The sequence below is a fragment of the Drosophila novamexicana genome, unplaced genomic scaffold (assembly GCF_003285875.2).
Source record: "Drosophila novamexicana strain 15010-1031.04,08,12 unplaced genomic scaffold, DnovRS2.1 tig00000960-arrow-arrow-pilon, whole genome shotgun sequence".
NCBI lineage: Eukaryota > Metazoa > Arthropoda > Insecta > Diptera > Drosophilidae > Drosophila > Drosophila novamexicana.
The window spans coordinates 56,056-66,668 of NW_020824833.1; the positions used below are offsets into that span (position 1 = coordinate 56,056).

At 49.6% G+C, this 10,613-nt stretch overlaps 2 protein-coding genes across 3 annotated transcripts; one reads left to right on the top strand and one right to left on the bottom strand.

The window, feature by feature from the left end:
* The first annotated feature begins 200 nt into the window (after nt 1-200).
* Nucleotides 201-10,501, top strand: LOC115765328 (nuclear cap-binding protein subunit 1). Its single transcript, XM_030708830.1, has 7 exons — nt 201-303; nt 374-1,712; nt 1,775-1,878; nt 9,031-9,519; nt 9,586-9,710; nt 9,778-9,966; nt 10,039-10,501. The coding sequence occupies exons 1-7, from the start codon at nt 261-263 to the stop codon at nt 10,150-10,152; spliced, it is 2,403 nt and encodes an 800-aa protein (XP_030564690.1). The 5' UTR covers nt 201-260; the 3' UTR covers nt 10,153-10,501.
* Nucleotides 1,919-5,841, bottom strand: LOC115765329. 2 transcript variants are annotated; one of them, XM_030708832.1, is made up of 3 exons: nt 5,376-5,841; nt 4,245-5,308; nt 1,919-3,126 (listed from the first exon to the last, which is right to left on the bottom strand). In XM_030708832.1, exons 1-3 carry the CDS (start codon nt 5,570-5,572, stop codon nt 2,129-2,131), a joined length of 2,259 nt encoding a protein of 752 aa, XP_030564692.1. In that variant the 5' UTR covers nt 5,573-5,841; the 3' UTR covers nt 1,919-2,128. The 2 variants fall into 2 exon arrangements, with proteins under 2 accessions (XP_030564692.1, XP_030564691.1); XM_030708831.1 differs by having other exon boundaries at nt 4,245-5,311.
* Nucleotides 10,502-10,613: the final 112 nt, after the last annotated feature.

The following is a 10,613-nucleotide window of genomic DNA, read 5'->3' on the forward strand; positions in this document are numbered from 1 at the left end:
TTCTTTAAAGTTTGCGCTTAAATTGAACTGATTTGACGTAAATTTCGTCGCACACTTAAACTCGACACGCAACAAGTTCCAGCTGCGACAACAGTTTGCATACGCAGCAGCCGCAACTTGGGGTTTTAATTGTGCCGGTTGCCACAAAATAAAAAATAAGGAAAAAAACGCCGCTTTTTTTTTGTTGTTGTTGTTGCTGTGCGACGTGCTGCTAATTTAGTTTGTTGCATTTATTGCAATTTGTTGGAGGTGCTTTAAAAATGAGTCGCCGACGTGCACACGATACCGAGGATGAGAGTTATGGTGAGCTAAGTATTAATTTTCATATAAAATAATAAATAATAACTTTATGACCATTTGATTTGTGCCATAGACCACAGACGCAACAAGCGCCGCCGCGTCTCAGAGAACCAGGAGATTGAGGATCGTTTGGAGTCCTTGATATTGCGCGTGGGCGAGCGCAGCACCTCGTCGGTGGAGTCGAATCTCGAGGGTCTTGTCTCCGTGCTGGAAGCCGATCTGGGCACATTCCGTTTGAAGATCTTGCGCATTCTGTCCGACTGTGCGGTGCGCATGCCCGAAAAATGTACCGTCTACACGACCCTAGTGGGTCTACTTAATGCCAAGAACTATAAATTCGGTGGCGAGTTTGTCGATTACATGGTGAAAACGTTTAAGGAGTCGCTGAAACTGTGCCGCTGGGATGCGGCCCGCTACTCGCTACGCTTTCTGGCCGATCTGGTCAACTGTCACGTCATCTCGGCCACAAGTCTGCTGCAGCTGCTCGACACAATAATCGATGTGTCCAACGAGGATACTGTGCCGCAAGTGCGACGCGATTGGTTTGTGTTTGCGGTGCTCTCCACGTTGCCGTGGGTGGGGCGTGATTTGTACGAGAAGAAGGAGTCAGCACTGGAGTCGCTGCTGCTGCGCATTGAGGTGTATTTAAATAAGCGCTCGAAGAAGCATCATAATGCGCTGCGTGTCTGGTCATCGGATGCGCCACATCCGCAGGAGGAGTACCTGGACTGCCTGTGGGCACAGATACGCAAGCTGCGCCAGGACAACTGGGCCGAGAAGCATATACCGCGTCCGTATCTCGTCTTTGACGCCATTCTGTGCGAGGCACTGCAGCACAATTTGCCGCAGATAACACCGCCGCCACACCATGACGCCATTGAGTATCCCATGCCATGGGTTGTCTACCGCATGTTCGACTACACCGATTGCCCTGACGGACCGAACCTGCCGGGTGCCCATTCGATCGAGCGTTTTCTCATCGAGGAACATCTGCATCACATCATTGAGACGCATCATCATGAGCGTAAAGATTGCGCTGCACAGCTGCTGAACTTTCCGTTCAAGCACAAGATCCCATTAGAATACTGCATCGTCGAGGTTATCTTTGCGGAGCTCTTTCATATGCCCACGCCTCGCTATCTGGACATTTGCTATGGCTCCATTCTAATCGAGCTGTGCAAACTGCAGCCGGGCACATTGCCCCAGGTGCTCGCCCAGGCAACTGAGATACTGTTCATGCGCATCGATTCCATGAACACGTCGTGCTTCGATCGCTTCGTCAACTGGTTTAGCTACCATTTGAGCAACTTTAAGTTCACCTGGTCCTGGGACGAATGGGACAGCTGCCTGCTGCTCGATGCCGAGCATCCGCGTCCCAAGTTCATACAGGAGGTGCTCCAGAAGTGCCTACGGTACGATTAATGCCCCAAAGCCTAGTGTTCACTTAGATAAAACTCCTTTCTCTCGCTTACAGACTGTCCTATCATCAGCGCATTACCGAAATGATGCCCACAACGTATGCGAAACTGATCCCGGTCATGCCCGTGCCTAACTACAAGTACACAAGCGAGGAGGCTGGTGAGTACCAAATACCAATATATTCTCTAGCTTCTCCTCCTGCAAGCTAGTTTTTAATTTGAATCAAATCATATTTATTCGAATGCTACAAATTCTAGAAAATACTTAACATGAAAATAACTGAAAACTCTCATGATTTGGTCAGCTCCTCTTTCTCCTCCTCCTGCTCCTGTTCCTGCTTCGTTTTCAGTTTATTTACCATTTTTGTTACGCTTAAGTTTAGGATTAGTCAATTGCATTTTTGGGGCATTTAGCTTTTCTTCACCTCGTTCTCATCATCGTCCACAATGATGGGTATCTCCTCGCCGTTCTCGCCTACCTTGATGCTGACGGACTTGCTAACCGATTTCTGGGTGAGCACCTCGATGATTTCACCTGCCGGCAATGCCGAGCTGTTGACTGCAGGCGAAGATGTTGTTGTTGTCGGTGCTGTTGTTGTCGGTGCTATTGTTGTTGTTGTTGCTGCTGTGGCTGCTGTCGTGGGCACAAATGCCACCTTGGACTCGTGGCGATGACTGCTCTTAGCCCGGCTGTCCATGCTGGTGGCATTCTCCTTGCGGCGCTGCTTCCACTTGGCTATTGCCGGCTGCTCCGTGGTTGTTGTTGTTGTTGTTGTTGTCGATCTGCCTGCGGTGATGCGCGGCGTTGTCCGATAGCGACTTAAAGCGCGCAGCGGCGTAATGCTGGTCGAGGTGGACACAAAGCTTGCTCGGCTTGTGGCCGCTGCTCTCGGTGGTGCCATTGAAGTGCTTGTTGTTGTTGTTGCTGCTGTTGTTGTTGTTGTTGTTGTTGCTGCTGCTGCTGTTGTTGCTGTTGCGTTCTCTGTGCCTGTGCTGGACACTGGTGCTGCTGTGGTGGCCAGTTTGGCTTGTTTTTGACTGCCAGCGGGTCGCTGTTCGGTCTGTATGCTGGGCAGCTCTGCCGTCTCCTCGTCCTCCGTCCCGTCCTCCTGTTGCTCGCTTGAAGTGCCGCGCTCCAACTGCCCTGGGTGTTGCTGCTGCTGCTGCTGCCGCCGCTGAAGCAGTGGTTCATCGGATTCATAGCTGTGCGGCGACTCCAGCTGTAGTATATCGACCGGATGCTGATGCACATAAAGCGGATCCGGCTCGGAGTAGCGGTAGACGGTCTCCTCCAGCGGCTCGCTCTGCACAAATGACTTTTGCTCCTCCTCAGCATCTGCCGCGGCGCCGGCATAGATTAACAGCGGTGCCAGCGTGGACGTGTCGTGTTTGGATGCCTTCTCGTAACCTGCTTATGCACATTAAAGATCCAAACCAAGATTACAATGCCATAATGAGAGAATGAGATACTCAGAATCTTAGCTAATCCCGCTGATTTGGGCAGCTGTGAATCCTATAGAAACTGTCATAGAGGGACAACTCTCTGAGAAAATATATATATCTCTATATATAAAACTGTTTGTCCGGACCTACCGACTGATTGACTGACTGACTGACTGATTGACTGATTGACTGACTGCTTGCTTGGAATGCGAGCTAGGTTGATCTTTATTCAGAATCTTTAATGTCTGGTGCGTGTAATCAGAAACCAGCAGCAATTCCAGTCATATATCTCTCATATCTCTACATAGACTGACTGACTGATTGACTGATTGACTGGTTGACTGATTGATGATCAACGCACAGCCCGAACCATAAGAGATAGGTAGCTGAAATTTCCACTGTTGTACACTTGTCAAAAATGCATTCCTCCTTGGTGGAAATAGGGGTCAAAGATTTCGTGACGTTGACGTTTCGCGCTTAAATTCATTTTCAAAGATCTATATGATAAATCATTCGAGACGCAAAATCCAAGCTTGTTCGGTGGAAAATACGATTCAAAGATTTTTTTAAGTTTTGTTGGATTTGCTTCAAACTAATTTCGATTTATGGAAATTTGGCAAAAAACTTGGTTCCTTATTCGATGCACTTTAAACATATTTTTAAATTGAAGATGAGATCTAGATAGTTCGTGAGGATTTCAACTCTCCACGCGTTCACCAAACGCCGGGCAGCTAGTATATAATACTACCACATATCGGCATCTCTTTTATTTTGATCGATATATATATGGATTTCGAGCTTTGAGCTAAACTTGATATTTCGTGTGTACAGATTAATAATATTCCACTTTTTGGATGTCTCTCGCGTCCCACTCTCCCCAAAATGTTCAAACATAAAGCCTATCGCTGGAAATGTCAGAGATTAAACTTTATACACCGGGAATGCATATACCCTACATGGTTGGAAGCTAGAGGATTGCAGCTGGGCTTAGGGTATCTGCTAGTCAGGCGCACTCTGCTTGTTGGAGCTCATACAAACAACTATATTCGTGTGCTCATGTATAGCCATATATGTAGAGCTCACCTGTATAGATTTGAGGATGCTGTTCCTGTTCCTGATGCTCATCCTCGCCGGGCTCCAGGGATTCCGCAGAAGCTGGTTCGCGGTTTGTCGGCAATTGCAGCTCACGATGCGATTCATAATAATGTTCTGGATAACTATGTCGATAGGGCGGCCTTGTGGGTGGCGCTGGGGTGGACAGTTCCGCCACGTAAGCGGGTGGACGATAGCCCAGCTCAGCGTGGTTGCCGCCGCTGCCGACGCCTCCATCAACCAGGCCATTGGGCGTCATGTAGAAGTGATGATGGAAATGATGGGTGACTGTCGGATTGGCTGGCACGGAAGCGGCATTAGCGGGGCCGCCGCCGCTGCCCAGTTCGTTGGGCAAGGGGTAAGGCTCCGGGGGAGCGGGCAGCTCCGGCCGTGGACCAAACTTGACCGGATAGCCGCCGGGTCGAAATGTTGTCGCCGGTATGAAGTTGGGACGCAAGCCCAGATTATATAGGCCCGGATACTGTTCAATCTTGGGCGTACCCTTGGGTATGCCCTGCTTCAGATACTCACCAATGTTGAGATTGGGCGGCAGCAACGGTGGCAACGGCGGCGGTGGCGGCGGCGGCTGAAATATGCCATGCATAAATGTCGCCTGCGGTTGCCGATCCTGACGTCGCTGGGCGAGCTCCTGTTCACGCTTCTGCTCGTAGACCTGTCGGCCAAAGCTCTGCGGATAGTCGGACTCCTTTTGGATGTAGCTCTGCGGCGGCCAGCCAATGCTTGCCGCCAGCGGCGATACGCTGAACTTCAGCTCGTAATGGAAGCGTTGGGGCAAACTCTGGCCAATGCCGCCATCCCGATGCCGGATGCGCTGCACGCGCCACAGGGCGCGTGTCTGGATGCCCGCCGTTGCCATCTGTTGGGCATCCGTGCTGCCCTCGACAAACCGATAGCTGCCATTGGCCGAGAACTGCTCCAGCCGACCGCTGGCGAGCGTCACAATATCCCCAAACCGGGCCGGGCCTAGCTGCGGCTGGGCAACGGCCAGCGGCATGTACGGCGTCTGCAAAAAGTTGTGATAGTCATGCAGCTGGCTGCTGCCGCCGCCGCACACAGGCGCTTTAGTGTCATCCATATAGCTGGCCAGGACAACCTACCTACCTGAGATTGCCAGCGGCGGCGCCGACGGCGGCGTCCGTGAACAGCGTCACATAGGTCACATGCTTCAAGGTGCGCTCCCAGCTGCGCACCACAGCCTCCGTTGGCTGCTCCTCGTAGTAGATTCGCTTGCCGCTCGATTGCAGCGACTGCTTGGGCGTCAGCACCAGATCCCGTCCAGCGCCCACAATGGCCGACATCGGCGCCAGCTGCTGCAATTAACCACAGTGGCTATCAGTATCAACTTCAGCACTCTAAAACGGATCCTGCTCAGCCTGCTGCTCCTGCTGCGACCTGGGCCATTCTGCGCCTGGTGACGCAAAAGGCGAGGCATGCGCGGCAGCTGGACCTCTCTCTCTCTCTCTCGGCTTATAGCACGCTTCTTATAGAGTCTAGACTGCAAGTATCTAGCTTGTGGAGGAAGCCGAAACAGAACCAAGGCACACTCTGGTAAACTGTCTGTGGGTTAAGCCTAGCCTACTCTTTGCCCCAGGCGACAGGCAGCATCTGTCACAGGTACGGCAAGACAGCAAGAGCAGGGCATTAAACCATGGGCACCACAATACTGCCGCCAATCAGGCCAAGCTCAATATGGGCCAGTTTTGGCAGTAGTCCAAGCCGCGGATATAGTTTGGCTGTTTGTAGCCGAAGTATGGTTCTAGCTTTGTCCAGACTCTCCTCGAGCAGAATAAGCTCCTGCCGGCAACATCTCAGGCTTAAAGAAGCTATGGGCCACAGCGTAACAGCTGGGACACGGGCTTGACTTGACCCCCGACTTGATTTGACCTTCTGTATCGGTCCGTTTGTTTTGAAGCCCACCAAACGGAGGCACAGTTCTGCAGCACTTACGATTGCCAAGAATAGTATGCACACCAGGCAAGGTATATGCCACATTTTCACATCAAAAAAAAAATATATATGTAACGAAAAAAAAAAAAATAGATAACCACAAATGAATCGTTGACAGCTCGTCTTTTTGGCCAATTCTTTGGACGTTTGTGCCGCGCGCGCGCTTCAGCTTGACTGAAAGGCGTTCGCGACGTGCGCACCGCTAATAATAAAAACCCAACGACAGACGGGTAAACCACCAAATGATGCCGCCGCCGCCGACGCCGCCGCTGGCTCTGGCTACGTCTGCTGCTTTCGTTGGAGCAGCCAAGCGGCGCATCGCCAGCAGCGGCAGTTTCGCAATCTTTGGCAACGGCCGCGTTTCTAACAGCAGCAGCAGTAGCAGCAGCAGGTGGTGCGGGTGGTTGCACGGCTGACGCGCTTTTATGCAACAGTTGCGGATGTTTGGACCCGCTTCAAGCAGCAAGCCAAGCGCCTCCCTCCCACCACACAAAAAACCAACCCAACCCAACCCAAGCTAACTGAAACGACCCCGCCTACCCACTGAGCTGAGCTGGCGAAACGCTTTTTGGCAAGCTGCGCCGCACTCCGACCCACTCCAACCGACGCCGACCCACTCCGACCGACTCCGCACCGCTTGAGATTCCCTGTCAGATATGCTGCTCGCTTCGCTGAAGTTCAATAGTGGAACTGGCCACCATCCAGATGCGATTCCATTCGATTTTGTCGTTCTGATTGCGTTTCAGTTCACCTTGTCTCGAGTTTTTTTTTTTTTTTATTTTGTTGAGGCTAAAGATCACATAATTCGATAACACAAGTCTGGGCTGCGAGTGAAGAGCTTCGACTTAAGGGAGAAACGCGCTAGAAAGCAGCGCGACGAGAAAGTATTACTTGGGGAAACGGCAAGAGTCGGAAAGAGATTAACCAAAGATAGAGCTGGGCAGAGTAAAGATTAAAGTTGAGTTATGAATGCGAATGCGAATTGCGAATAATGCACGAGTTGCAAAGAGGCTCGATTCAAGATGTGGCTCCAGCTCAGAACTGAGGCTCAGATTAAGATAATCAATTAAAATATCTACATCCATTTTGGGACAGACAACAAAAGTGAGGTTTACTTAAACTACAAGCTGTATGTAAAGTATGCTAGCTTAAGGACTTATAACTTTGCGAGATAAGATAGAAAAACCAACGCGAAAGATCGATATTTATCGACTGCTGGAAAGCGAGAAAAGTTATCGAAAACCGGAAACAGGTTTGATCTGTGTATGCAATATAAGAATCTGCATGCTCTTCAGCTACTATCATATGCGAGTTAATGCAAAAACTGCAAATCGATAATTATCGAACTTGGTAAAGTGGGAACAAGGTGTCGATATATTGCTTAGCCTGCTGAGCAAGAATATTTGAATGGGATGCGACCTTTTGTCTGTTATATGCATCTCATGGTGCCCCTTTTTATCATATGGTAAACAGCTTAAAGTAGCTCATATCTATTTTTTATGGGGTTTTCAAGAATCAACTCTGGGGCCTTGCCTAGCTGCTGTGCCGTGCTGCTTCTCATGACTGTCATAAAAGTATTATACTTAGAACTTAGAATATATCAGATACACACACACACATACACACACACAGCTGGCTCATAGATATGCAAATTGTGCGTTTTGCGCATTCGCTTTGTGTTTCATATTCGTAAACGTTGCAGCTGGAAAGTAACTGGTGTCGTGTCACGCGTTCATCGCTAATTGCGCCACTTTAGCATTGACAGCCAGGCAGACCGCAGAGAGCGAAAGAAGAAGAGCAGCTGCAACCCCAGAGCTGGACACGTTGCGCTCGATGGAGCAGCGCCCTGATCTTTTCAGCGCCATGCCCTGCCTTGGACATGCCCAATTTAAGCTGAAAACCAAAGATCCGTGAAAATATACATATTTTGGCATCAAGTCAAACCAAATGCTAATAATCTAAGGCGAATACCCTATAGTCGAAAAGTCACTAGACATATAGATAAAGATATATGTAGATATGCATGTGTATAAAATAGATATAGATATGCATGTGCAGAAGGAAGGAAGCTAGAATGTTTGTAATAACAGCTCGACGCTGGGCTTAGGGTATCTACTAGTCGTGCAATCCCGTCTAGAGCGTTCTTTGCTGTTGGCGCGATTCATTCAGCAGATATTCAGCCAACATTCCAAGCTGCTGCTGCTGCTGCTGCTGCTTCTGTGTGAACTTTGGTGGCTGATCTTGACATGCTCCATTGTCTGGACAATGGCATTCTTGAGCTTTGTTTTGCTTGGCTGTCTGATGGCCTCACAGTGCTTGGCAACTGGGTCGCGCTGCAGTTCCGCATTTGGCTTGCCAAATGGACGCATTAATGCGTTCAAATTAAGTCTGTTCCCCTGTCCCCGCCGTAACCGACCTGCTCCTCTTGAGCTCGACGCGCATTTCATTGACATAATCGACTCGAAAGTGCCAATAAATTGCATGTAATGGCTGCTGTCAGGCAGAGTCGGGCTTACGGCGGAGGTGGGGAAGGGGGGGGGGGGGGGGGGGTTCGATGTAGTCATCATTAGTAACGCACCAGGCGGCAGCAGTGGCAGGCGCTGGGCCTGTTGCCGCTTGGTTCCACGCGGCGGCGCACCAAACGCAGTTGCAACTGGCGCAAGCGAAAGTGTCAACTATGCCAGCAGCTAACCCGCTCCAGGTCCCCCCTCCCCTCCTCTGACCACATCGCCACGCTGCACGTAATAAGCATTTAATGAAGATGTTGCATTCAAACAAACAAAACATTTTCGATTCTCTCTCGCCGCAGCCAATCTGCCCGGCACAACGGTCGCCCTGCAGCTGGTCGGCGCCATACGGCAGAAGTGCACGCCGGAGGAGGTGGTCAACATATTGAAGGAGATACCGAGCAGCGGTTACAGCGGCGAGGAGATGTCCGATGGCAGTTTCAATGCGTTGAAAATCGATGTCTTTGTCCAAACGCTGCTCAATTTGGGCTCGAAATCGTTTTCGCACAGCTTTGCGGCCATATCGAAATTCCATGTGGTATTCCGTGCGTTGGCCGAAACGGAGGAGGCACAAATCTGTATATTGCACAACATCTTTGAGCTGTGGTCATCGCACCAGCAGATGATGGTGGTACTCATCGATAAGTTGCTCAAGCTGCAAATTGTCGACTGCTCGGCGGTGGCCACATGGATATTCTCCAAGGAGATGACTGGCGAATTTACCAAAATGTATCTCTGGGAGATATTGCATCTGACCATCAAGAAGATGAACAAGCACGTCATTAAACTGGGTGAGTAAATGCTAAAGCAGATCGATTCATCTGCCACTAAACGCATATGTCTGTTATCCCGGACAGATACCGAGCTGGACAATGCCAAGGAAAAGCTGTCCAAGGCGGATTCATCGTCCAGCGACACGGATGAGGATACGCCGCACAAGCGCAAGAAGCCCATTACGCATGCCGATAAGCCATCCGAGGAGGTAGATTCATTCAGTTCTCGTTTTCCTTTAAAGCCATTAATCAATCCTCATCCGCATTCATTCACAGGTCGTTGAGCGCATGGAGGAGAAGCTGGAGGCAGCCAATGTCAATCAGAAGCGTCTGTTTCTTATCGTCTTTCAGCGCTTCATTATGATACTATCCGAGCATCTGCTGCGCTCGGACACAGATGGACGCGATCCGGACACAGACTGGTATCGCTGGACCATCGGCCGCCTGCAGCAGGTGTTCCTAATGGTAAATCGAGCACACACGCAATTTACCTATATATATATTCGTTCCTAATTCTTGCAACTCTTTCACCAACAGCATCACGAACAGGTGCAGAAATATAGCAGCACGCTGGAAACGCTGCTCTTCACGTCCGATCTGGACTCACACATACTAGAGGTCTTCCAGCAGTTTGTTGCACTGCGCGCCTAACAGAATCGAACTACACCAACAACAACAACAATAGCTAGTTGCCACTTGAACTGTGACCAGACGCGACTCTGGACCTGCTCCGGCGGCATGGATCAGGCAAAACAGCTGCGCTTCGGGCAGCCATTTAGTTCTGTTTTAGGATTTCGTTTTTTTATACACATATGCATACAATTGTAATTTTATGATAAGTGGGCCGCCTACATCAATTTAACCACAAGTCGCAACACACACACACACACACACACACACACACACACAACATACACAGACACAACACATACAAGATCTACATAAAATGACAAATTTTGTAATTTGTAATACAACAGCAAAATGCATGAATTAAAGATATGCAAATTCAAAGCTAATCATTGAAAAATTGTTATTTTTGATACGGGTCGGTTTTTTTTTTAAATTTACAGGGATTTCTTCAATAAAAATGATACATATATTCAAACTAGGTT

Coding starts and splice junctions, on each gene's coding strand:
- LOC115765328 (XM_030708830.1), top strand. CDS start 261: ATGAGTCGCCGACGTGCACACGATACCGAGGATGAGAGTTATG. Junction 1,879..9,030: donor GTACACAAGCGAGGAGGCTG/GTGAGTACCAAA, acceptor CTCTCGCCGCAG/CCAATCTGCCCGGCACAACG. Junction 9,967..10,038: donor TGCAGCAGGTGTTCCTAATG/GTAAATCGAGCA, acceptor TTTCACCAACAG/CATCACGAACAGGTGCAGAA.
- LOC115765329 (XM_030708831.1), bottom strand. CDS start 5,572: ATGTCGGCCATTGTGGGCGCTGGACGGGATCTGGTGCTGACGCCCAAG. Junction 5,312..5,375: donor GCCGCCGCTGGCAATCTCAG/GTAGGTAGGTTG, acceptor CGGCGGCGGCAG/CAGCCAGCTGCATGACTATC. Junction 3,127..4,244: donor GCATCCTCAAATCTATACAG/GTGAGCTCTACA, acceptor GTGCATAAGCAG/GTTACGAGAAGGCATCCAAA.